This window comes from Tupaia chinensis, unplaced genomic scaffold (genome assembly GCF_000334495.1).
Source record: "Tupaia chinensis unplaced genomic scaffold, TupChi_1.0 Scaffold144138_1, whole genome shotgun sequence".
Classification (NCBI taxonomy): Eukaryota; Metazoa; Chordata; class Mammalia; order Scandentia; family Tupaiidae; genus Tupaia; species Tupaia belangeri.
The window spans coordinates 150,338-178,072 of NW_006203993.1; the positions used below are offsets into that span (position 1 = coordinate 150,338).

The 27,735-nt window shown below is 42.1% G+C and overlaps 1 protein-coding gene across 7 annotated transcripts in view; it reads left to right on the forward strand.

Moving 5' to 3' along the window:
• NCOA2 (nuclear receptor coactivator 2) overlaps window positions 1-27,735 on the forward strand; it is a 214,212-nt gene that overhangs the window by 145,898 nt on the left and 40,579 nt on the right. For all 7 annotated transcript variants that reach the window (XM_006165992.3, XM_027767271.1, XM_006165995.3 and 4 more), the window contains 6 exons: window positions 2,361-2,549; window positions 5,482-5,583; window positions 5,881-6,024; window positions 13,967-14,114; window positions 15,727-16,996; window positions 27,512-27,722. In XM_006165992.3, coding sequence (XP_006166054.1) covers window positions 2,361-2,549; window positions 5,482-5,583; window positions 5,881-6,024; window positions 13,967-14,114; window positions 15,727-16,996; window positions 27,512-27,722 — 2,064 coding nt within the window. The remainder of the gene's footprint in view (window positions 1-2,360; window positions 2,550-5,481; window positions 5,584-5,880; window positions 6,025-13,966; window positions 14,115-15,726; window positions 16,997-27,511; window positions 27,723-27,735) is intronic.

Consider the following 27,735-nt stretch of genomic DNA (forward strand, 5'->3'; position numbering starts at 1 on the left):
TTTTGCCATGGGGCACAGCAGAGACACAGAGATGGTGAGAAGGGAAAGTGAGAAATCACTCTCCAGGGGGCTGGCCATGCCACAATCCCTTCTCCTCCTGGGATTTGGGCACACACCCACCCACGCCCAGCGTGATCTTCAAACTGCTCGATCTAGTTCTTTTCTTTTTTTTTTACGTGATCTTCAAACTGCTCGATCTAGTTTTTTTTTTTTTTTTTTCTTTGCTGTAGAGCGTGTGTGCTCAGCAGAAAGACAGAGACAGAAAGTGAGAAATCCTGCCCCCCACCCTGGGGGGTTGGCCACGCCGCAATCCCTTCTCCTCCATTCTCCTCTCGGGATCTTGGGCATGCACGCACACGCACCCAGCGTGAGTTTAAGCCACCAGGTCCAGGACTTGAACCATGGTCGACTACATGGGAGTCCAGCAACATAGCTATTATGCTAACTGCTGGTCCCTTGATCTAGAACTTAAATCGCAGTCAGCAGGGTGGGTGTCCATTGCCTTAATCACTACGCCACCTGTTGTTGACCCCTGTACTTTTTTTTTTAACTTTCAATTTACTTATTACCCTGAGTTAATAAGAATTCTTTTTTCTCTGATTACTCAATAAAGTCTCCATTATGTAAGTGACCTTTTAAAACTGCCGATGGTAAAATAAACCTTTCAAGTTTCTGCAAAGACATAATGCTAGCTGTGGATCCTTCCATAATTTTTAAATAATTTACAATTTTAAAATGATTCTTACAGTTAAGTTGATATGTACCTTTGGCTTTCTGGTGTTTGTTCCTTTTCCATTCCTCAGAAGCCTGGTAGCCACAGGCTTAGCGTTGGGCTCACTGTGACCGCTGCATGTCCTGAGCATTTTCTAGCTAGTGATGGTAGGCAGTATTTTTGCTTTTCTTATGACTTATCTGTTTTTGATTCCCTCATCATAGTCCTGCTGGTTTTAATATTTTTAGATAAAACATGGGAACAGAGAACAAATACCAAAGTGAGACTGGTGATGGAGTCTCATTTAGCACACTTAGTATTGAACTACTTTCTTTCCTTGACCATCAACTTTCTCATTTATAGAATGAGGGAGTTGATGTGGTAATCCATAAACACCCTTTAATTCTCGGTCTGTCCTTATTTTATATCTTCCATGGTTTTGCTAATGTATTTTTTTAAGTCGATGTCTTTTTATTACTTGTCTGATTAATATGTACATCTTTTAGTTTTGAATCTAAAATAGAAGATATGCGAAGTAAGTTTTCACTTGAAAAGAAATAAATGGAGCTGACTCCCTGGCGCAGTGGTAATGCACTGCTCAAAGGGAAGCTGGATTCCACATGGTGACCATGGTTTGATTTCCAAGCCTGGTCAACTTCAGACATGCCAGACACATGCCTGAGTGCCCGAGATTTAACAGGCTAGGTGTAACCACACATGTGGAGGGTGCCCTTCTCTCTCATTCACATGCACACACACTCCCTATCATGAATAAAGAAAAAGAAACAACATCAGCATTATATTTTCAAAGATTTTTTCAGTCTTTTTGAAGGAATACACGCGAAACAATTTAAAAGGACTATAATAGAGTAATTCAGGCACAGAAGTTAAAGACTGTGCGCTAAAATGTCTGTAACTTTTTAGAAAAGGAAGAGGAGGCACAGGGGGAGGCCTCGGGTAGTGGATTATCTATTTATTAGGGAGTGTTTCTGCCTCAGAGTGCGAGAGCCTTTGGAGGGAGAGCTAGAGGCAGCCTGACGTTAGAGAGGGAAGCAGCAGGAGCAGAATCCCCCTGTGGGGCTGGGTGTGCTGAGAGGCGGGATGCTTGTGCTGGGGCATGCGAAAGGTCTGGGTAGTGCAGGAGATGATGCGGCTCTGTTGTGAGGTGTCGATCTATCAGTTTGAATGGCCTTCTCTCTCCTCACGATGTAGAATCCAAATCTTTTTGAAAGAATTTAATGCATGCTACCCTTGGTGCCACTTACAAAGTTTTGGGCAGAGGGCAACATACCTAAACCTGCAATGCAAGTAGGTAGGACTCAGTTTCAAAGAAGTGCAGTTTAGGAAGACCTGAAAATCGAGAACTGTAGTATTTGAGTAATAAACAAGTCCTGAACTTGAAGAGAAAAAGTCAGTGCGAAGAGTAAGAAATGCAGACGATATTTTGAAGATCTCAAGAATTGTCTCAAGATATCAAAACAGTAACCAATAATATATTCCCCTTAAGATTATGAGAGTATTTAGAAAGGTATAAAGTGTTATGCAGAAGTAAGATCATCGTATTTTTCCTACAACATTGTTAATAACTCAGTAGCAGCGAATCTGCATTCGTTTCTTTGTAATGTGGGATCGCGTTTGCCTTGCTCAGTGAATGGGGGATCTTGGTCCGGTGAACCTCCGAGGCGGAACAGTCACACCTTCAATTGTCGGATGCTGGTGAAGCCTTTCCCGGATTCAGAAGAGGAAGGGCACGATAACCAGGAGGCACATCAGAAATATGAAACTATGCAGTGCTTTGCTGTCTCTCAACCAAAGTCCATCAAAGAAGAAGGAGAAGGTAGGAGAAGCTGTCTTTCACAGGTCTGTGCACAAGAGGTCTTCAGTAAGTTTAGGGAAAGTGGATTTCCATTTTGTTTCTCTTTGCACCAGAATAAACTCATACTTTAATTCCATTTTCCACAAACATTTTGACATCCCCTCATATTTATTCAACTGTGCTACTTCTTTCACACTTAACAATCTAACATTGGTGTTGCACACAGAAAAATTTAAAGGCAATTCTTTCTTCTTTCTACTTTTTACTATTTTTGTGATAAATTCCATTTGAAAAAAATTTTTTTACCAACTTATGCAATTTATCTTCGGAAAATATTTTCCCACCAAAACAAGTTATCCTAGATAAATGTTTTAGTCTCCAGAATAGCCCTGTGCAGCACAAGTTTTGTGATGATGAAAGTGACATGTCATAAGTGTTTGCTACCACAGCCATTGGCCACGTGTGGCTCACGAGTGTGTCAAGTGTCAGTACTGCAGCCAGGGGACTGAGTCTTTAAGTTTACAATGAAATGGCCGCGTGTGGCTGGTGACAACCCTGCTAGTGCAGCCCCAGTGATGGTTGAGGCATCCTAGGCTCCTTTCAGCATCTAATGCAAGCCGTGCGCCACAGCCCTGGGAAGATGCATGCAGGTAGAAACACCATTTTTCTTATACTTCAAGGAAATAATGAATCCATAGCTTGTCTGTGATGCTGGGTTCAGAGTATGCTATACTGGAGTGATCCTTAAGAGAGCTAGAGACAAGAGTGGGGAACAGTGAGGGTCTCAGAGGGTGAGCTTGTAAGGCTGTGCCCTGGAAGGAGATGCTGTGGTGGTGTCCACCTCCTGGCTTGCAGGCAAACCATGCAGCTCAGCTGAGAGTCTCTGTCTGTAATGTGAGGCACTGAGGTGTACAGTCTGCATTGTAGCACAGGGTACGGCCTGAGGACTGCTGGTGTGGGAAAACACCCTGGGCCATGTAATCAAATGGGCCAACTATAATTCAGCCCCTTTCCAGCTCTGTGTCTTTGGGCAAGTTCTTTGATCTCTCTGAGCCTCAGTTTATCAAGTGAAGTTACTAATCCCAGTATTCAAATGTAACAGGGTTTGAATGAATGTGCCATGGTTGGTATTAAATGCTTAGTTATTTAATACTTTTTATTTAGAATATGTAAATCTTTTTTCCATTCACATTTTTTCAAAAGAAGTATTAGAGAAGACACATAGTTTTTCAGAATTAAGCGTTGCCAGGTTTGAATGTCAGATATTTCATTCTGTTTCATGCTACAGAGTACTACTGATTTATCCATTTATGGTAATACTTTGAGCGGTATGTAAAAGGCACAGCCAAGCTGCTTTATTATTGGGTGGCTGGAAAAGTCTGACAAATCTTTCTATGTTTTTCTATGCAGCAATGCACCATAATTTTTCTGATGACTGAATAGTTTATGCTTTATGTTTAAACATCGCATTCTGTATGCTAAGGCAATACAGTATGAAGCAGGATTTCTGAACCCTGAGTGCCCAGGTTCAAATCCTGGTTCTGCCAGTGTTTTGTGTGGCATTGGACAAGTTACTTACACCTCATGCGTTGTTCTCCTCTGCTGTTGGAAATAATCTAGTACCTGGCTTAGTGTTGTTAGGATGAAGTGAGTTGATAACCTATAAAGCAGCTAGAAAGATGTGTATCTCATAGTGCCTCAGATTCAGCTTTTATTCTGTTGAGAGTGGTGATTACATTTTATTTTGTGATACCACCTGCTATTGCACATATTTCAAGAAATTCTTGGGCAGGAGGAAAGAGGAGGACAGCATGAGAACAAATAGAGGCATGATATTTTTGGAGCACAGAAATGGCTTATTACCTGTTGATGCTAACGTGTATTGTATTCTCTACTGGACTGCTCTGAGAAGTATTTCATGATGTATAGTGATTGAATGTTTAAAAAAAATAATAATGAGAATAAAAAATAATCTGAAAACCTATTTGATGATGATGATGTGAATAGTAATGTCTTTGTTTTGACTGATACGCATGATAATCATGCTGAAAAAAATGTTATACACTGTAAAGATATATGTGATTAGATGTAATGTAAAAAAATTAAAATATTATAAATGACACAGCATAAAGAAAAAGAAGTTCTTTCCCACATTTAAAAGTAGACAATTAGGATTCAGTCACACGAGAAGATGTAAAGAGACTACTTTATCTTGTTAAACTATTGTCAAACATTCTTGCAATTGAAAGGGCCATGAAGTGAGCTCTGTGTGTTCCCAAAAACCTCTCCCTGTTCTCCAGAAGTGAACACTGATGCATAAACAGTTGAAGTGGGTAAGGGCTGGTGCCTGGTATTTATCACCTAGCTGTTGAGAAATTGTCCAGGGCCAAGTTTTAAAGCTGTAATGAAGCCGTTCTGGCACACACTGCCATGTTTCAGGTCCTGAGGGGGTCTGTTCCCTGAATCCCCATCTAGACGTGGTCCATGTTCTTCGTTTCCATTTGGGTATTGCCATTGTATGGGCATCCATAGGTAGGTCGAAGGTATTCCTAGTCCTTTATCATGCTCAACCTAAAGTGCAGAAGACAGACACTTCGTTAGGCAGAGTACCACAGTTGAGTGTTCCTCATTTTTTTGCTTCATCGTGAACTAAGCTGGTCTTTACCATCACCCATTTGCTGAGAAAATACATCGTCTTTCCCGTCACTGTGAAGACAGTTTCAGGCTGATCATTCTCTAGTGTGGTGGATGGCCTTTATCACCTGTGGCTCCCTTGGTGTGCCCTCTGCATCCCAGCTGCCCCATAAAGCCAGGGGCGGGGGGGTTCCGAGCACATTGTGTTTTGTCACTCTCCCCCTTACTGACCTGTGGGTGCACTGTCACACATACACTCAGGTTGTTGGAATCGTTCAAAAAGGCCCAGTCTGATAAACATAAATGTGTATGATTTAAGATTTGCAGTCCTGCTTGATTTGTGTGGCCAGAAGAGTTCCCATGAAGGAAAGACCAGTTCTCCCCTCATCAGAAAGTTTCACCACTCGCCAGGATCTCCAAGGTAAATTTTGTTTCCACAGATGACCAAAGAAATCTTCTTATAGTACTTAGATTTTTGAAAATTTAAGGCCTGTGTATGAGCAGACTACCGGAAGTAGGCAGTAGTGATTGCTGCTGGGGCAGAGCCGTGAGGAGCTTTCAGACTGGAGGCAGAGACTTCTTGTCACGGCACATCCTTCTCAGTCCGTGTGCCCATGCTGCCTGCTCTGAACAGATGAATGTGTACTTCTAAGATGTTTTATTATCTCCATGAATTCTTGGTAAGTAGATAGATCTGATGCCTGCTGTTATTTAATAGGTAAGATCACTTCTCTGGATACTAGCACCATGAGGGCGGCCATGAAACCAGGCTGGGAGGACCTGGTGAGGAGGTGCATTCAGAAGTTCCATGCACAGCACGAAGGGGAGTCTGTGTCCTACGCCAAGAGACATCACCATGAAGGTAGGCCTCTCCAAAGGGCATCTTCCTAGCCGTGGACTTCACCTACTATTGCCTCCTCTGGGAACTTTCTCTCAAACAGTGATTCCCAAAGCTTACTGCAGGGTCCACCCTGCAGTTCTGTTCCATGTATTCATGTCGTCGGCCCAGATGTTGCCAGCTGAAGGAAAAACCTAACAAGAAAACCAGTAGGACAGAAAAGTGTGATGAAAGAAACAGAACAAAACATGATAATATCTTGAATACAGACAAAGCCCCCCAAGGTTTTTAGATATATGAAAAGATAAGGTACAATCTAATCTAAAGAAAAACTACCTGAATTATAAGAGAAATCTGGAAATAAAAATAAGTTTGCAAGAGTAAGTGAAACCCTGGTAGAGGTAACAGTGAGACCCTAAGCCCTCCTTCAAGGGGATGACCAGCAAAGGTCCTCCCAATGTTTCCAGAAGGTCAAAAGAGGTGAAGGGCCTTGTCTTGGGTCGCAGGTTTAATTAATAGGAGAGCCGGAGCTAACCCCCGGACTTCTCAGTCATATTTTACTAATAGCAACAGCCCTTACTGAGCTGCTTGTCTCTTCTTGGACCCCCACTGGCCCTCACCACGCATCTATGCGGTGGACATCATGCCTCCCGCCCTGCAGATGCAGAGCCTGGGACAGGTGCAGTCATGGGCCCACTGCATTCAGTTGATGTCAGCACCAGCCATCATCCCCTGCTGTGCTGTTCCCAAAGTGAATCTTTCCACAGAACCCCTTTATCTCAAGAGCATCTTGGTTTTCTGCTAAAGGGATGAGAACAAAGAAAAACTTGTTTTCATCAGTGCTAAGTGATTTCCATGTCCTGGCTGTGTAGTTGGTCAGAGATCCACGTGCACTGTCCAGTGGGGCCCCAGGGTACATGTTGATCTTGCGAGGTGTGGAGTGTACCTCATAGCTTAGCTTGGACAATTGTCGGCATCTTTGCAGAAAACACTTTTTACCTAATTATCAAAAATAGTGTTGGGGGACCAGCAGTTAGTGTAATGGCTATGTCACTGAACTCCCATATAGTTGACTATGGTTCAAGTCCCAGACCTGGTGGCTTAAACTCACACCAGGAGCATGTGCATGCGTGCCCAAGATCCTGAGAGAAGAATGGAGGAGAAGGGATTGCGGCATGACCATCCCCCCTGGGGGTGGTTTCTTGCTTTCTGTCTCTCTCTTCGTCTTTCGGGTGAGCACACACACCCTATAGCAAAAAACTCTCCAACAAAAGAAAAAAAAAATAGAATTTTGGGGGCCCTGCAGTTGGCATAATGGCTATGGTGCTGGACTATCATGTAGTTGACTGTGGTTTGAGTTCCGGACCTGGTGGCTTAAACTCACACCAGGCACATGTGCATGCATGCCCAAAATCCCAATAGGAGAATAGGAGAGAAGGGATTGTGGTGTGGCCATCCCCCCAGGGTGGGGAGGAATTTCTCACTTTCTGTCTCTGTCTCTCTGGCAAGTGCACGCACCCTATAACAAAACTCTCTCCAAAAAAAATAAGTAAATAAAATTGTGCTTTTTCATCCTCCATTTATTATTTTTATTTTAATTAATTTATAGTCATTCATTGTACATCAATACAGTGTGCAAAATAAGATTTTCCATCGAGAATACACTGCATATTGACTCAATCAAGGATATTACCATATATGTTATCATCAACAAATAATTTTCCATTCCTTGTTTCTTAATGTATTTTGCTTTTTATTTCCCCTTGATTCCCTACCTCTCACCCTCAGCCATTTCCCACCCTCCTCCCACATTGTCTCTGGCATCCACAGTTGTTTTCCATGCCTTTTTCTTTTTCTCACATTTTATTAATTCACTAAAGATCTTAATTAAAAACTTTCAGTAGCAAGCACAGCTGATATATACATATCTATGAACACATGTCTGTCTTTAGGCATAAACTTCAGGGAGTAAAGTGGACATACTATAAAGTAGTACCTAGCTGAGGATATATAGCTTACTGCAATCATCAAATAGGTGTTTTTTAATGCATTTTTTTAATTTCAAGAAAAAGAGTTTTAGGTTTTTTTTAATTTTTATTTATTCATTCATGTATTTTCATTTGACTAGAGAGAGACAAAGAGAGAGAGAGAAAGAAGAAAAGTGAGAAAGCAAGCCACCAGGACCAGGACTCGAACCTTGGTCAGCCATGTGGGAGTGTCCTGTACCTTAACCACCGCGCCACCCGCTGGTCCCAAAACAGTTTTAGTTTTAATAGATCAAAATCAAAATGTTAAGAGAAATTTGCTTAAGACTTAAAGCAGGAAAAAGGTTAGGATTCAGGTCAAATAGTAGATAGATGAACCTATCAGCAGTTTAAGAGAAGACGGAAATCCTTAAATCTGGAAATCAAAGCAAAGAAGAAAATTAGTAATGTTTTAGTCTGAAGACAAAATACTCTATTTCACCAGTTCAGTTTATGACTAATCTCTCTCCTATTGAACTTGCAGTGTTACTCTGGTCTGATCTTTCCATTTAAACTCTGGAAGTTAACATTCATCTCCTGACTTGTCCCTACCATTAAGCCGGCCATCTTCTTGGTTGGTTTTGGTACTCTTATTTCTGTGTATCTGACTTTAGTTTTCCTGGGATAGCACTCCCTTCAGCACTTCTGGGAGAGCTGGTCTGATATCGGTAAATTCTTTCAGGTTTTATTTATCTGAGAATGTTTTCGTCTTGTTTTTCCATATGAAAGATAATCTATATCTTTGTATAGTATTCTTGGTTAAAATTGTTTTTCACTTAACACTTTGAATATTGTTTTCCCATTCTTTTCTTGCTTGCATTGTTTCTGATGAGAGATCCGATGGTAGTCTGATGGAATATCCTTTGAAAGTAACCTGACATTTCTCTCCTGCCAATTATAGAATCTTGTCTCTGTGGTTTTGGTCAGTCTGGCTCTGATGTGCCTTGGAGAAGATCTTCTTGAGTCAATTCTATGTGGAGTCCTTTGTATTTTTGGGTATGGATATTTGAGTGCCTCTCTACGTTTGGAGCGTTTTCTTCCAGGATTTCATGGACTAGCTTATCAATGCCCTTATTATTTTCTTCATCTTCTGGAATACCAATTTTCCAGACATCTGGACGTTTAATGGTATCTAGTATCTAACATTTCCATGAGTTGCCTTGTATTATCTGCGGAGGATGAGGAGTTATTCTTTTCCCTTAGGGGAGAGATATTTTCTTGTTTTCTCATATTTCTTGTGCCTCTGCGGTGGTTTCTGGTCATCTGATGGATTATGCACTTTTTCTTAGTTTTCGGAATTAAATCTGAGCATTCAGGGGCATGTGGAAGGAGGTGACCTACAATCTCTAAAAAGGACTTTTCTCTCTTTGTGCAGCAGAGTCAATGGAAATTGAGGATTAATCTGACCCTAGAAGTATTCAGATATTTGGTTACTGAGCACCTAGACCTGTCTAGAAACTCAGTGTGTGGAGGCTGAGCAGAGAAGTGAGAAAGATTAAAATTAAAAAAACGGGGGGGGGGGCCAAAAGAGGGGGGGGGACAAAAGAGAGAGAGAAAACTAAACAAAAATAACTTTAAAAAAGAATTTTTAATCAAAAAATGAAAACTATGCAGCACACTTGTGCCACGCAGAACTCAGATACAGATGGCTGGTGATTGGCTTGTACTATGAAGGCGAGGGGATCGGTAAGAATTAGCAAGATAAAAGAGTCAGAGAGAGCCAAGGGTTTTTATTTTATTTTATTTTTTAATTTTAAATAGAGAAAGAGGCAGAGAGAGACAGAATAAATAGAGTGCTCTAATCTGGCTCCTGACTAAATCTGGGGGCAGGAGGGTGAAGCCTGGGCAGAAGGTCCTCAGTGGTCCTAATCCCTGAGTGAGGCTGCTCGGAACTCAGATATAGATGGCTGTTGATGGCTTGTTCTGGCTCCTGGCTAGATCTGGGGGGCAGGAGGGCGAAGTCTGGGCAGAAGGTCTTCAGTGGTTCTAATCCCCCTTATCCTCCATTTAATATATTGGTGACCTTGGCACTCTTCCAACAGTGTTTGTATGTTTAAACTTAATGCTTTTTAGATTACTTCTTTTTTTTGGTGGGGGGGAGGTTTTCGCTAATAGGGCGTGTGCACTCGCCAGAAAGACAGAGAGAAACAGAGAGACAGAAAGCGAGAAATCATCCCCCAGGGGGGATGGCCATGCCGCAATCCCTTCTCATCCATTCTCCTCTCGGGATCTTGGGCATGCATGCACATGCGCCTGGTATGACTTTTAAGCCACCAGGTCCAGGACGTGAACAGCAGTCGACTATGTGGGAGTCCAGCGACATAGCCATTACGCTAACTGCTGATCCTAGATTACTTCTGATAAAAGCAAATGTCATAGTAGATGACCGCTTTCCATTCCCTTATTTTTTTCCTCATCTTACTCATTCTGTTCTTCCTCATTTTGTAGAAATAACCACATTATCAAAGAATTTCTGTGTTCAGCATTTTTAAGTTGAAAATAATAAGAGGAAGTAAAGATGCTATGTTTGACAGAAACCAATATTTAACCTACCATTTCACTAGATCTGGCTTAAAATACAGGAATAGTGACAGCATCATTTAAGAAATGCAATCATACTTCAGAGTGTTTGGGTCCCGAGTAGCATTGCCCTGTGTTTGGCTCTGGCAGCCTGATTCCTTACAGGAGGGTTTACGCAGATGGACCAGGCACTTTGGTAGGCTGAAACAGATGGGACCTACCCAAAAGAACCCCATGGAGACACTCAGATTTACGAAATGGGAAAGATCAGAGATGATCATTTGCATCAAGTAAAAATCTACTGGGAAGGCCACTGCGGGGTGCACCGGTTAAGGTGCCAGACTTCTACATGGCTAACCACAGTTCATGTCCTGGACCTGACAGCTTGAAAAGCATGCCAGGCACATGTGCATGTGTGCCCAGAATTGTGAGAGGAGACGGGACTGCATGTGTGGTCAATCTCTCTTAGAAGGTGATTTCTCACTTTACCTCTCTCTGGAGAATGCGTATGCCCTATAGCAAAAACCTTAAAGGAAACAAAAAAAGTCTACTGGAAAGCTTTGCTTAAGTGGGACAGCTTCCTAAATGTGTTCTTAGCATTCTTCTACCCACTAAAGAGATGTTGGGTAGAGGCCAGATGGAAATGAAAACTCTTTAGGGCTCACTACCAAGGTCAGATGAAATTCCGTTCTGAAGTCATAAGTTGTTATGAGTCCTATTATAAGAATTGGATTTATGTTACCTTTAGGAACATGACAGCTTGAAAAGCATGCCAGGCACATGTGCATGTGTGCCCAGAATTGTGAGAGGAGACGGGACTGCATGTGTGGTCAATCTCTCTTAGAAGGTGATTTCTCACTTTACCTCTCTCTGGAGAATGCGTATGCCCTATAGCAAAAACCTTAAAGGAAACAAAAAAAGTCTACTGGAAAGCTTTGCTTAAGTGGGACAGCTTCCTAAATGTGTTCTTAGCATTCTTCTACCCACTAAAGAGATGTTGGGTAGAGGCCAGATGGAAATGAAAACTCTTTAGGGCTCACTACCAAGGTCAGATGAAATTCCGTTCTGAAGTCATAAGTTGTTATGAGTCCTATTATAAGAATTGGATTTATGTTACCTTTAGGAACATACTTACTGTGCAGAGCAAGGCACACGTATGTACAGTGATTTATTTCTAGTACTGCAACTTCCTGTAGTAACTTGAGTAAACTTCAGGTCACAATTGGTAGCAGACTGCAGTACGTAAATACTGTGTCTAGCTGCGTCTGCAGAGTCGTTAGGCAAATTGCCCAAAGTGAAATTGTACCAGGAAATCAGAATACACACTGTATGTCAGCGTTTCTCTCACTTGTGGCAATCTTTTGGCGTGATGAATGTATTTGGTCGCTTTGGGGCTAGCTATTCAACCCACAAAATTTGTGCTGAGGGTTATGCGGTAGAAACATGGTAGTCTTCTTAACATGGTTTAAGAGGTAACTAAATTACATGACCTTTTTTTCTGAATTGAAAGTTTCTTTTTTATATACAGTATTAGATAGTTACAAAACACAGCTTTTTTGGCCCAGCCATGTGGCACATGGACTACACCAGCACTTGGGAAGCTGGAGTTGCACGAGAGGCCTAGGTTTGGTTTCTGGACCAACTTCAACCGACGCCTGTGGTCCTCGCTAATGGGCTGGACCCAGGAGGATTGCAACATGGCCAGATCCTGTCAAGGATACCATCTCTTTCGTTCTCCCTTCCTCTTTAGCTCTCTCCTTCTCCCTGTTTCTCTTTAAAAAAAAAAAAAGAAAAAGAAAAAAAGAAAAGAAAGAAAGAAATAAGGGGGAGAAAAGAATTATTTATTTAATTTTATTTATTTATTCATTCATTTATCTTAATTTGACCAGAGAGATGGGGGTGAGGGGGAGTGAGAAAGCAAGCCACTAGGTCCGGGACTCAAACCATGGTCTGCCATATGGGAATGTCCAGTGCCTTAACCACCACGCTACCTGCTGGTCCACCTCTCTCTTTTCTTTCTTTTAAGGCAAACAAAAAGACAGTTGTTTTAAAAGATAAATTTCAGAATTATTTTCTGGAAAATTATATTAACCTAGTTGGTTATTATACATGAGTCCTGTTATGAGAATTGGATTTATGTTACGTTTAGAACATACTTACTGTGCAGAGCAGACACATATATGTATAGTGATTTATTTCAAGTACTGCCACTTCATGGAGTAACTTGAGTAGCTTCATGCAACAAATGATAGCAGACAACAGTACATAAATAATGTGTCTTGCTGCATCTGCAGAAGCAAGTCATTGCATTTTATTATCTTCTTGAAAATAAAATCACTTGACCCTTTATCCCAGAGTTAAAATAAACCTACTACATGTCATTAAGATTTGTGCTTTTGTTGTTTCAATTTTGTTTAGCATATTTTTTTCTCTGAAAAGATTCTTCTGATTGTTTATATTTTACTTCCTGTTGTCCTAACCACGGATAATACTTCTTACACAGTGAGAAACGAAACTGGGGAAATGCAGTGGGAGATGATGGTAGACTGGACAGTATGTTCCTTTTAGGCAGCTCTGCAGAGAAAATAGTTAATGTCATAAATTTTATTGTAATATTTCTAGTAGCTTAAAGGAAATGAAGGTAAGTCATGGACTTAATAGATACCGGGTGCATGTATTCTCTTGAGCTCTGACATCTTACACAGATTATTGAGAAACTTGTCCTGCACTGCTTGCACGGTTTCCCCATGACACTGAAGAGTTTTAAGAGAGAACAGAGTTTGATACTCAAAACTCTTACTCTTTTCTGTAAGAAAAACAATGTTAAATTTATTGGTGTTTAGAGTGGAAGTAAATGTGCTTTTTAAATGAGAAAGACTTTGAAGGAAGTAGAAGAGACTGATCTTTGCCTCCAGATTGTATATCACAGAATACTTGGTAGGCAGGGCTGAATTGAGAAGGTTTATGTGTACCAAGTGTGCTGGGCATTTGCTTTGCAACAATTTGAGTAGTTGACATGTAAATATTTTCTCAAAAATATTTAAAACCATACTGTTTCTGTTGTTATAGAGTCACAAACCAAATTACACAAAATTTTAAGAAATATTTTCAACATTATCTTTAAAATTCAGTATTTTGAAATTGTGAAAGTTGTTCATTAACTGTCAAGAATGATGGAGTATGAGCTCAAATTTTTTGATATGGAAAGTAAATGTGGAAAATGTAGAAATAAATAAATGAATGAAAAATTAAAAAATAAAAATGTAATAATATTTTATAAGGTAGCATTTATAACTCTTTTTTAGCATGCTGATAGGACCTGTAGCGAAACTTGGAGAGTTTGTTGCCGCGATCCCGCCCTGCCCTTCCGCGCGCCCCAGCCGTCTCTCTCTAAGCGTGTGTTCTCTTTGCTCCTCCTGCAGTGCTCAGACAAGGCCTGGCCTTCAGTCAGATCTACCGCTTCTCCCTGTCCGACGGCACTCTCGTTGCTGCACAGACGAAGAGCAAACTCATCCGTTCGCAGACTACTAACGAGCCGCAGCTTGTGATATCCTTGCACATGCTCCACAGGTAACCCCCGCTCTGCCAAGTCCCGTTTTCCTCCCAAGGTAGGAGGCAGAGCTCCCAAAGTGGCAGATCATCCCGGAGCTTCTCAGGTCCGTTAGACCTGTCTGTTCACCCATCCCAGTGACATGACCTCCCACGTTAAGTTAGCAGCTCTTGGCTGCAGGAGAGCTCACAAGAAAGTGGCAAAGTGGGGCTAGACTTCGAATTTTGGCCTCCCCCGAGAGAATGCAAAAACCCAGCCGAGACAGCACAGGGCCAGCACCAGCCTCGCTCACGACTACCCGGTACGAAGCCGGCGATGTGTGCGAGGCAGGAGCGTTAAAGCCAGTCGGTTGTTGCTGCTCCGTGTGTTAAGTCGAGATCTTTGCAATGTGTTTACTTTCAAGTTTAAAATAACTTCCTGACATTAGACTTTAAATCAAAGGGTAAGCTATTTCCACAAAAAAAGGAAAATAAAAAGCTTGAATGTTAGTTTTTAAGCAGATATCATAAACCCTATTGTTTCAGAATACACATTTAGGAAAGTGACTAAATTCCAGGTTATGTAAGTATTTAGTTACATGTGATATAAAATGTTATGAGGTACTGTCAGAAGATATAGAAAGTTGTTCCCTGGTTAAAGAGTCCCATTTTATTACATTTCTCAATTATTTACTTTCTTATTTAGGAATTTAAAAAAATCAGGAAGCCCTATTTGCCAACTCTTAATAAATCTGACCTCAAACTGAAACAATTTGAAAGTGATTACAGATGTGGCAAATTTCACCCACCTAACTGAAAGCTGATGTTGGACAATTTGTGAAACCTGTTTTGTTTGGATTTGTGAACACATTTGGTAACTCACAAGTGACTGCCAAGGCCGTAAATTAGAACTCAGAGGGCTTGGAAAGTCATCCCTCTCAGAAATGCCTGGAGTCAGGAGTGAGGGCTGGCAAGGGATCAGCTCACCAAGGAAGGGACCTCGGAGTTCCCATGTCATCGTCTCTGAGCTCTTGCTCCACTTTGCAGGGGGGTTGGGGAAGCCAGTGGAGATCTGTTAGACAAGATGGATTTAATTCCAAACAGTTTTAGTAGCTGTTGGCTCGAGGGCTGGCAGTTTATTTAACAGTTAGGGGCAAGTTCTTAAGTTTACTTAAAAGTTTGCTGTTTGCCTTGTGTGAAGTAGTCCACACCCAAGCTCTTGGCTTATGCATGTGTCGGCTGCTAGGAATTATAATCACTGGCCAATAATTGAAGACATCTAGGCCTGAGTTGTTTCTGTAAGTTAGTGCAAGCTCTATTGTTCATGAGAAAGATACAGCATGTCATTGGAACCCCGCTAATGTCTTGTCTAATAACTGCAATTTCAATATGGCGGCAGTCAGACTTAAACACCACCCCTCTGTAAAACCACAGACATCTTAATGAGTTGCTGAAAAAAACATCCCTCTTGGGCCAAAACTGCATGTTCAGTCTCGTCCATAATTGCAGACGATTTCATCAAAGTATTATCTGTCCTTTAAAATGTAGTCTGCTCATTTAAAGAAAAGAGAGGCCATCTCATTTTTTAAATTAATACCAACTAGCTAGGTATTTTTCCTTTTATCTTACATTCCTTTCTTTCCTCACCATGCAGAGAGCAGAATGTGTGTGTAATGAATCCGGATCTGACTGGACAAGCGATGGGGAAGCCATTGAATCCACTTAGCTCTAGCAGCCCTGCCCACCCAGCCCTGTGCAGTGGGAACCCAGGTCAGGACATGACCCTCAGTAGCAATATGAACTTTCCCATAAACGGCCCAAAGGAACAAATGGGCATGCCCATGGGCAGGTTTGGTGGTTCTGGGGGAATGAACCATGTATCAGGCATGCAGGCAGCCACTCCTCAGGGTAGTAACTATGCACTCAAAATGAACAGCCCCTCACAGAGCAGCCCTGGCCTCAATCCAGGACAGCCCAGCTCCATGCTGTCACCAAGGCATCGCATGAGCCCTGGAGTGGCCGGCAGCCCTCGAATCCCACCCAGTCAGTTTTCCCCTGCAGGAAGCTTGCATTCCCCTGTGGGAGTTTGCAGCAGCACAGGAAATAGCCATAGTTATTCCAACAGTTCCCTCAATGCACTTCAGGCCCTCAGCGAGGGGCACGGGGTCTCGCTAGGGTCATCGTTGGCTTCACCGGACCTAAAAATGGGCAATTTGCAAAACTCCCCAGTTAATATGAATCCTCCCCCACTCAGCAAGATGGGAAACTTGGACTCCAAAGACTGTTTTGGACTTTATGGGGAGCCATCCGAAGGTACAGCCGGACAAGCAGAGAGCAGCTGCCATTCTGGAGAGCAAAAGGAGCCCAGTGATCCCAGCCTGCCCCCAGCCGTGAGCAGCGAGCGGGCTGACGGGCAGAGCAGGCTGCACGACAGCAAAGGGCAGACCAAACTCCTGCAGCTGTTGACCACCAAATCCGATCAGATGGAGCCTTCGCCCTTATCCAGCTCTTTGTCGGACACGAACAAGGACTCCGCAGGTAGCTTGCCCGGCTCTGGGTCCACACACGGAACCTCGCTCAAGGAGAAGCATAAGATTTTGCACAGACTCTTGCAGGACAGCAGTTCCCCTGTGGACTTGGCCAAGCTAACAGCAGAAGCTACAGGCAAGGAACTGAGCCAGGAGTCCAGCAGCACGGCTCCCGGGTCAGAAGTGACTGTTAAGCAAGAGCCAGTGAGCCCCAAGAAGAAAGAGAATGCACTACTTCGCTATTTGCTAGATAAAGATGATACTAAAGATATTGGTTTACCAGAAATCACGCCCAAACTTGAGCGACTGGATAGTAAGACAGACCCTGCCAGTAACACAAAGTTAATAGCTATGAAAACTGAGAAGGAAGAGATGAGCTTCGAGCCCAGTGACCAGGTAAGTGCTGCAGTGTTTCTCCCAGGTATACTAATGTGCGCCCAGAGGGGGTGTTCTCAGGTGCATTACAACCTCGAGTCGTTAGGTAAGAAGGCTTCTCTGGGTTCTCTCCTTGCACCAGTGCTCCTTCTCCTTGGAACTGTGAGTGTGAGATGCCATCCCTGCAGAGTAACATCATTACAGAATATGTGTGGGCAAATTTTTTTGTATTAAAAGGGCCAAATGGTAAATATTTTCAGCATTTAGGCCAGATAGTCTCTGTCATGACTGTTCACCTGTGCCTCGTGTGGGAGCAGCTGCGGGCGCCAAGTGAACAAGAGTGCGGCTGCGTGCTAGAAAACTTCACTCGCGGGCTCCGAAGTAGAATTTTACAGTTTTCATGTGTCACAAAATTACTTTGATTTTTTTTTTTTAACCATTAAAAAAGAAATGTAAATCCATTACATTTTTAGCTCATGGACCTATACAGAAACAGGTGGTGGGCAGGATTTAGCCCGCAGGTCGGCTGTAGTTTGCTGACCCTATTAGAGAAGATGCCTAAATTAGAGATGATCACTTCCTCAAAACAGGCTTTGTCAGAACAGACTTAATTGGCTTATTTCTTATTTACCTTTCTCTTCAGAATCAGAGTTTAACAGGTTTTGAATCCTAATGGAGGTCATTCTACCTTTCTTTATTAGCAACTGAAACATCTGATTAATGCAAAAGAGTTTTATAGACCATTGGGATAAAGAACAAAGTGAAAGTGGACCGAATGAAGAGAGGAGAAAGTTGATTCTGTGTTAATGTAGCTCAGCAGACATTATCGCATTCAAACCCGATACAAGAGCTCACTTTATGTGCTCTTACCTGAAAAATTATTCCCTGAAAAAGACCCAGGACACCCAAACTGATTTCAGAATCTTTTTTTTTTAAATAACATTTATTTATTTATTCATCTGTTTATTGGTTGTGCTTTTTAAGTTGCCCGTTCCAAGACTGGAACCATAGCCAGCCATGTGGGAATCTAATGCCTTAACCACCACACCATCTGCTGGCCTCATTTTTGCTTTATAATTGGCAAATAGAATCATAGACGTTTCTGGTGTACAGTATGGTGTTCTGAAATACGTAAACATCGTAGAGTGGCTACCTTGGGCTAACTAACATGTATTAGTTCATGCACTTACTGTTTTCTGTGGACTCAACACTTCCAGTCTGCCCTCTTGGCGATTTCAAGTACATGATTCACTGCTACTAGCTGTAGTCACCATGTTGAACAGTAGATCTCTCGAACTCACTCCTGTTTAATTGAAATTTTATCTCCTTTGACCAACATGTCCTCAGTCCCCAATCCCAATCCCTCTTCCCTTTGAGTCATTCTTCATTGTACCCTAAGGAGAAAATAACATCATAGGGAGAAAATAAACCATTACATAGTTTTGTTTATTTTTAAAGTTGGGTTTTTCATTTGTTTTGGAGAGGTTTTTGCTACAGGGTGCATGTGCTCACCAGAAAGACAGACTAAAAGCGAGAAATCACACCCCCCCCCCAGGGGAATGGCCACGCCACAATCCCTTCTCCTCTCAGGATCTTGGGCACGCACGCTCACCTGGCATGAATTTAATCCACTGGGTCTGGGACTTGAACTGCGGTCGACTACATGGGAGTCCAGCAACATAGCCATTACCCCATCTGCTGGTCCCTAAAGTTCGGTTATTAAGCCATCCTAGGTTGTTATATTTCTTCGGGACTTAAGACAGTCTAGAGTTGCTGACCCAAGACTTTTCCCTTGGCCATCAGCTCTCCTCTAATTCCTGAGTTTGCCCTGTCGTTCACCTCGTTTCTTAACTCATAACTAGTTAGAAAGGGAAGCCATGAGTGCCTTCCTACTGAAAATGACCTACTGATATGTCCTTCAGATTGTTTTGCAGCAAGTATTTTCTGTGTCACTTTTCTGGGGCTCAGATGTGGATGGAGAGAGTAGAGTTGCACCCCCTGCTACAACCTAGAGCCCTGCCGAGTTGTCAGAGGGGAAGCCCTGGGAACTCTGGGACTGAAGGTGGCCTTCAGGAATGCTCAAGCCACAGTCATCCTGGTATCCGGGCTCCATACAGGGGCCTAAATACTTAGCCTCCTCTTTCTTCCACTGTGATGTCTTGTCAGCTGCTACTGTTTCTAAAGGACAGATAGACTTTCTTAAGCCTTCGTACCCTTCCAAGGGAACCAGAGCCAAATTATGTCAGCATCCTCTGTGATTAATCCTTAAACTTGCTGTAGATGTTAATGCAAGGTTCTGTAGTGCTGTCTGAAGTAGAAGAGGGAAACCAGAGTCTCAGCAGAAAGTTAATAGCAATGTCTTGGGTAACGTGAAGTGTAAAATCATATTGATAGTTGTAAATGTTTTAATCTTTTGAGGTTTACTAGATTAGAATATACAGAGCTAGTGGCAGTTCAGACTGGCAGGCGTGGATAGTGTCACTCAGATCTCTTGACACAGGCTAGAGGGTGAGATGGTGACTCATGAGGTCCACCTCTGCTTAGTGTCCAGCGTGGCCAGCCCCTCCCTCCGTAAACAGAATGTATTCCCATCCCAGGCCTGAAGTTTGGCAGTTCAGTATTTATATATTTTGGGTCATTGGAAAAGTCATATCATAAATGTTATTTAGGAGAAACAGCTTTAATTAAAATCATCTCTCCAGGGCCAACAGGCGGTGTGATGGTTAAGGTAGCTGGATTCCTACATGGCCAACCACGGTTTGAGTCCCAGACGCAGCAGCTTGAAAATCACACCAAGCACGTGTGTATACATGCCCAAAATCCCTAGAGGAGAACGGAGAAGTCGAACTGTGGTCAACTACATGGGAGTCCAGCAACATAACCATTATGACATCCATTGTCCCAAGGCATACTTCTTTTAAAGCATTAAGTACATTCACTGGTTTAAAAACTGTAATTGAGCCCAGTTTGTCCAAGCAGGAGGGAGGCAGATCTTACACAGCCAACTGTGCTTCGGACCTAGCACCCACAGCTTGAAATAAACATGCTGGGCCAGCAGGTGGCATGGTGGTTAAGGAGCTAGAATTCCCACATGGCCCATCACAGTTCAGTTCCCAGACCTGGTGGCTTTCTTTATCTCTCCATCTTTCTCTGGCAAAACTCACATGAAAAAAATAATAATAAACAAATTAAAAAAAAGGAAAGTTGAGTACACAGGGTGCATGCACACACCTATGCAAAGTTAAGTATGTTTTCCTTAATGAAATTCAGCCCCTGATCTCACCCGTCCTCCACTCCCATTTAAAATCCACCAAAAGTACAGCTTCAGAGCAATTTTAATTGCAAAAACATTGCAACTTGAAAAGTTACCACAGGAAGTGTGCATTACCTAAATTTAGATCAAAGTTAAAATGACTTACCTTTGGAAAAAAGACAGTGATTCCTAATCCTCCCTATCTCCTTCACTGTTCCCAAGTACAGATTATTGATTCCCTCATTAACTATTGATCCCCTCATTCAAATTCATTGAAGACTTTTTTATTTCAGGGGAATACAAGAGGTAACACGGCTGTTAACCTTATTTGCACAACTGTCTTCTCTGACTCAGAGAAGAGCCATTAGCTGAGTGTGTGTTCTACTATTACTAACTTATTAAGGACAGGAAGTATTTTCGATGGTGCTTTTATACCTAAAATAGCTTTTTTTTTTTTTTTTAAACTATGTATAGTTGATCAGCATTGGTTTCTATGCCATTTCCTCACCAACAGGAAACAGCGACAGAAAAATTTCCGATATGTTTACCAGCTTTTACGTTATATGATTATTTATATTGTAATGGGTCATGGTTGATACTTAACCAAACAGAACTACTGTGGTCTTCCTAATGCTACTGAGACACTTATGATGAGGGTTTGGAAGTGGTGTAAAAGAATTTCTTCTTGATATTTCTAATGGGAATTAGAAAGGCAAACTGTATTTTAAATTGGTAAGGGTCCTGAAACCTCCCTCTAAATGTGATAGAATTTTTAACAACTTTGTTAGGCAGATTTGGTGAAATCGTACTTTTTAAAAATAACTCAAAAGCGGTTGTGTAATTTATTAGAATACATGTGTTATTCAAATGCATGTATGTGCTCTTTATATTGCAGAGAAGTAGCTGATTTGACACATGAAAAAGCATAAAAATGAAAGCCAGAAAATGAAAAATTAAAGAAATCAAGTCTAATTTTCATTTTATAGAACTTTTATAAAAATCTTTCTGACTCATTTTCTGCCTGAAATAGTTTAAACTAACTACTCAAATTGATGTGGCTAATTTGAGTGTTCAAATAGATGCCTAAGCAAAACTTGGAAGTATCTTGGCAAAGCAGTTTAAAAGAAGGCATTAATCTTTTTGCCTTGCAAAGAAATTGTGCCCGACAGGGTGGATAGAGACTAGAAAAACTTTTGATTAGGGCTCAGAAAAATTTAGAGGAAGAAATTTTTTATCAGAAACTTCATGTAATCAAACTCATCCCCTCCAGAACTTCCACAAATACAGAGCATGCTACAGTCATCAGATGTTACTGTGGAACAAACTAAGGCGTGTAGATGCTTGGAGCTTTGTGTCCTTAAAGTTGACAAGGAACAACCACACGTGAAAGGATATGTCCCTAATGGGGGGATTTTTGTAATGTGTTTTTCAAATGGTAAACTGAGGGAATTCAAACAGCATGCTTAATTCTGAGTCTTCATAGAAACTGTTCCTTTTGCTTTATAACAACAGAAGGTCCTGCATGGCTTTCTGAAGGGAAGTGTGTTTAGTTGCGTGTCAGAACCACCCTGATTGACAATGGCATTAGGTCAACTGCTAAAATGGCAAAGATCAAAATTTAAAAGTCAGTGTAACTTTAATACAAGCTTTTTAATTTTTTTTAATCACCAGAGGGCGCATGTGTTCAGCAGAGAGAGACAAAGAGAAAGAGGAGAAAGCACCCACCAATGGTGTGTGGGCATACATCCATGCACATGTGCCTAGCATGATTTTTAAACTACCAATGCGAGGACTCGGCCGTGTGGGATCAGGCTTCCTTAACATTAGCCTACAAGGCCAGCCTCATCATGCATTTTTTTTAAGATATTTTTTCCTGTAGAGCACATGTGCTCACCAGAGAGACAAAGAGAGACAGAAAAAAAGCGAGAAATCACCTCCAGGAGCATTGGCCATGCCACAATCCCATCTCTAGTTTTCTCTTGAATTTTTGGCCATGCATACACACACACCCAGCATGAGTTGTTTTTTGGGTGGGTTTTTTTTGTTTTGTTTTGTTTTTGAGAGGTTTTTGCTATAGGGCATGCGTACTCGCTAGAAAGACAGAGAGAGAAACAAAAAGACAGAAAGTGAATCACACACACCCCCCCCCCGGGGGGGATGGCCATGCCGCAATCCCTTCTCCTCCATTCTCCTCTCAGGATCTTGGGCTGGCATGCATGCACATGCGCCCACTGTGAATTTAAGCCACCAGGTCCGGGAGTCGAACTGCAGTCAACTACGTGAGAGTCCAGCAACATAGCCATTACGCCAACTGCTGGTCCCCGCAGCGTTAATTTTAAGCTGCTGGGTCTGAGACTTGAATTGCGGTTAACTACATGGGAGTCCAGCAACATAATCATTATGCCATCTGCTGGTGTTCCTATCATGTATTTTCAAATTAAAATTTGGTCCATTTGCAGTGTTCAGGCATTAGGGCACCGTATGCATGATACTAGAGCCATTTGGAGGGCCTTGGGTTCAGTTTCCAAGTTGATCTGAACTCTCACTGGGTACACTGATGATTCTTGGCTGGCTGGAAGATTGAAGATAAGATCATATGGGAAATTCTCTCTCTCTCTCTCTCTCTCTCTCTTTTTATCTTCAAATTTTTCTCTCTTCAGTAAATAAAAAAATACACACACACACACACACACATATATATATATATAAGAATATTTAGGTATATAAAACACCTTCCTTAAAATCATTCAAGGAAAATAATGGATTGAACTTTTTAAATTATTATAGAAATTATGTTAAATAAACTGATTTAAATCACCCACATATATTTTAATATGCATAGAAAGGACTTCCAAAGTTAGTGGAGAAATGGAATTAAAATACACGTTTAGGCCCAGTGTCAGTGGTGTTGGCGCAGTGTATTGCACTGCAGTGCTGGAAGCCACTTGACCAACCATGGGTTCAGGTTCCCAGGATGGTTGGCCTGAAAGTACCGGTGCACACACACATGCCCAAGGTTCTGACGAGATGGAGGGCTGCGAGAAGGCGGTCACAGTGTGATAGGGCCCTTGTCGAGAGTGTTTCTCTCTTTTTCTCTTTTCCTTTTCTTCCTTTCCTCCTTCTCTGTCTCTTGTGTATGTGCATATACACTCTCATGAATAAAATAAATACAGTTTAAACAAAATTAAGTATAGGTTTATTTGTTACAAAATAACTGAAATTTGGGCTAGGAGGTAGCACTGGTGGTTAAGGCGACTGGATCCCACATGGCAGACTGTGCAGTTCAAGTCCCAGATTCAGTGGTTTGAAAAACATGGCAGGCATTTATGCGTGCGTTCCCAAAATCCCGAGAGCAGAAAGGAGGAGAAGGGTCTGCAGCATGGCTATCCCTTCTGGGGGGAGAGGGGGAAATTTCTCACTTTTCCTTTCTCTCTCTCTCTTTCTCTCTGGCAAGCCCACCTGCCCTAAAGCAAAAATCTTAAAAAAAAAAAAAATTGAAACTCATAATACACATTTTCTGTGACCCTTTTGAAAGCCCCTCATATACGGATATCATATTGCACTTACATAGGAGTCGTTATATTAAACCCAGGAGTAGCTCACAGAGGAGGAACCATGAGCCCTGTTATGAACACTGAACCTGTGGGAATTGCTTTTCTGTTTGGGATGGCTTACTGTATGTGTGAAAGAGATGAAGTGAAAGGAAAGGTGGTGGTCTAGACTCATATTGTAAAAGCTTTTTTCACATATGTCTGGGGTTGAGGGCAACTATAAATGCATCCATTGAGAAAAGAAATGTAGTTTTCTTTTATTATTTACATGAACCTGTTTATTTTTGGATATTTGTCTTTGAAGGTAATCCGTAAAGGTTGCTCTGCAGGCACCGTATTCCTTATTGTCCTTGCCTCACCCTGACACACCCTGAGCTTCAAGGGCCCCATTTGGGGTGTATGGGGGGGGGTTCTTTCTTTTTTTTTTTTTGGAGAGGTTTTATTTTTGTTTTTGCTATAGGGCACGTGCACTCGCCAGAGAGACAGAGAGAGACAGAGATAGAAAGCAAGAAATCACCCCCCAGGGGGGATGGCCACGCCACAATCCCTTCTCCTCTCAGGATCTTGGGCACGCATGCACATGCGCCCGACATGAATTTAAGCTACCAGGTCCAGGACTTGAACCACAATCAGCTACGTGGGAGTTCAGCGACATAGCCATTGCACTAACTGTTGGTCCCTCAAGGGCCCCAATGTTTTTTGTTTTTTGATTTTTTTTTTTTTTTTTTGGAGAGGATTTTGCTATAGGGAAGGGCCCGTTTTAAAAATACTCAATGCAAAGCAGTATTAGAGTCGGAAGACCTGGTTTCATAGAACACAGATGAACTTCACAGTCTTGTGAGAGCCTCCTTCAGCTCTCTGTAACTATTTCCATGACAAAACTGTAGGATATTTGCCACACTTCTTTTTTCTTTAGTTTTGCTATGGAGTATGTGCACTCACTTAGGGGGAGGGGTGAGAAATCACCTCTCAGAAGGAAGGCCACACCACAATTTGTTCTTCTCCATTCTCTCTGTATTTAGGTCATGCATGCACATGCACCCAGCATGTTTTTTAAGCCACTTGGTCCAGGACTCAAACCCATGATAGGATGAATATACTTTATCCAAAATACTTGAGACCAACAGTGTTTTGGATCTTGGATCTTTTTGGATTTGGGAATATGTGCATATATAATGAAGTATCTTGAGGATAGGAACCAGGTCTAAAGTGAAATTAATTTCTTTTTCTTATACTTAATATGCATAGCTTGTATTGCAGCATTTGGACTGCAGCCTACCGCATGAAGTCAGGTGTGGAATTTTCCATTTGCCGTGTGCTATCAGTGCTTAAGTTTCAGATTCGGGGACCAGCAGGTGGCATGGTGATTAAGGCACTAGACACTCCTACATGACTGACCATGGTTCAAGTTCCAGACCTGGTGGCTTGCTTTCTCGCTTCCTCTTTGTCTTTCTCTCTCTGTCTTTCTCTCTGGTCAATTTAAAAAAAAAAAAAAAGAAAGAAAAAGAAAAAAAAGAATGGATAAAATTAGATAAATAATCCTTTAAAAAGTTAAAAAAAGAAGTTATTTCAGGTATTGGAACATTTTGGATTTTCAGATTAGTGATGTACAGCATGTACTAAGTTTCAGGCCAATAAATATTTCTACGCAAAGTGTCGATTCATATCTTAGGCCATGAACAAGTCATGATAAAGAGTGATTTACAGCGCAGTCACTTCACATGTGCTTTGAAAGTGCACAGAGACAATTTTCTACCTTTAGAAGGAAAGAAGAACAGATGATTATTAAATGCCTATTTAAGTACCAAGAGCCGTTTTGCTCACCGTTCAACTCAATGATTTCTTCCCTGATAGAGTGACCATGAATTCAGTGACATGTGTTGGCTGGGTTTGGGTTCCCTTGCAGCTCTACTTGGGTGAACACGTAACTACAGGCTTGTTAAGCGGTGTGGCTACTTCGTTTAGGACTCAACTCAGTTGTCAGTTTCATACCACCACTCTGGAGGAAGGACCACATTGGCGGGAGGTACATGCAGTGCAGTGTCTTTCTAGGGAACTTTACGGATCATGTTGCCTGTCTGTGACTGCCTGTACTTTAGGATGCCAACTTTGGAACCTAACCCTTCCCACGAACTGAGCTCTCTCGTGTGTGATACCTCCCTCTGGTTACAGGTGGGTAACTAGTGGGGGCCAGCAGGTGGCATGGTGGTTAAGGCACTGGATTCCCATAGTCTCAGGCTGATGACTCGAAAAATCATGCCAGGTGTGTGTGTGTGTGTGTGTGTGTGTGTACCCAAAATTCCTAGATAAGAGCCCTCACGCTAGGGGGGTGATGTCCACTGTCTCTCTCCAGTGAGCACATGCACCCTATGACCACAAAATACAAAAGACAAGCTAGAAAATAGTCTTGTGATTGCTCTAACAGTGCATTAGGAATTCCCTGGAAAATGAATCTCCAGGCCATCGCTCTGCTAGTTGTCTCTCAACAGAATCAAGTAAAACATCACTTCAGCCATCCTTCCTAACTTGAGAAATAAATCCAGTCAAAAGACATCCTATATAAATATTCCATTTGTTATAAATTGCAAAAAGCTTAGCAAATCTAATCTCTGTGTGGGGGATAGGAATTGTATATAGGATAAACATTAAAGCCATTCTGCTTTAAGCACAGCTCATTATCAGATACATGACGTATTTCATTTGAGATGCCGGTGCAGGCCAAAGGGTTGTCATGGCCAAAGTCCCTCCAGGACTTTCAGGACACTGCCCACCTTCACTGTTCCACCTACACGTCCAGATCATTTGTATCACTTTCTCCACTGGAGAAAGCATGTAACGCAGCCGTTCCTTGTCCGGTCAGCACTGTCCAAGTTAAAATACCTGGCCCTAGGTAGGTTCTCTTTAGACAAATGCAAAATGAGGTTAGCTTCCTGGGAGAATACTAGGTATGCAATAGTGATGATATTACCTTATTGGTATTAGTCATCGAAAATGAAATTTTTATAAAAGGGGAAAAACCTGAAGAAACAATTTTATGGCGTCTGTAAAATCAGGTTAATAAGCATTATGTTTGAGGACAGCCACTGTCTCTCCTGCTTCCCTGCATTTTGTCACTTAGGCTGGTGGATGGCCAAGAAAGCCAGTGTCACTTGAAACTGAAAGTGCAAGTACAGAAAAGCGCCACTCAGACCGAAAAGGCAATGCTCAAGTCCACGACCGCTTCAGCCTTACTTTGCGTTCTCCCTTCCTATTCTTTTAGGGAAAGGAAGTTCTAAGAAGAAATAACCATTTGTTAAATGCTGGTTTATTACAGATTCGGATCATGCTTTATACAGGACTTTTTACTGTTATTATTTCGTAGGGAGGCTAAACCACCAAACCCAGATGTGGACTGTGAGTCAGAGCCACTCACCATTCATTGAAAATATGCATCTCATGATTAACTGGATGCTTAGCATAAAATGTAGCTAGTACATCACTGCTGGGACACAGCTTTCTTTCTAATTCAGAACCTCTCTATAGACAAGGGAGGTGAAGACCAAGAGCTTAACTTGTCTTTTGTCAACTGAATTTTTTAAAAGATGATCAGTTTTCAAAACCGTTCAGCCTGCGGTGCGTGTGGGTCTATGTCTTTTGTGTGCCTTACCCCGGTTAGATCTGTGATGCAAACGGGCCTGCAGGGCCCATTCTCGGGGTAGGACTGGGGCAAACTCTTCTGTTTGTTAACCACAGCCTGGCAGTGAGCTGGACAACTTGGAGGAGATTCTGGATGATTTGCAGAATAGTCAGTTACCACAGCTTTTCCCAGACACGAGGCCGGGCGCCCCTGCTGGATCAGTTGACAAGCAAGCCATCATCAATGACCTCATGCAACTCACCGCTGAAAACAGCCCTGTTACACCTGTCGGAGCCCAGAAGACAGCCCTGCGAATTTCACAGAGCAGTGAGTATGAGAT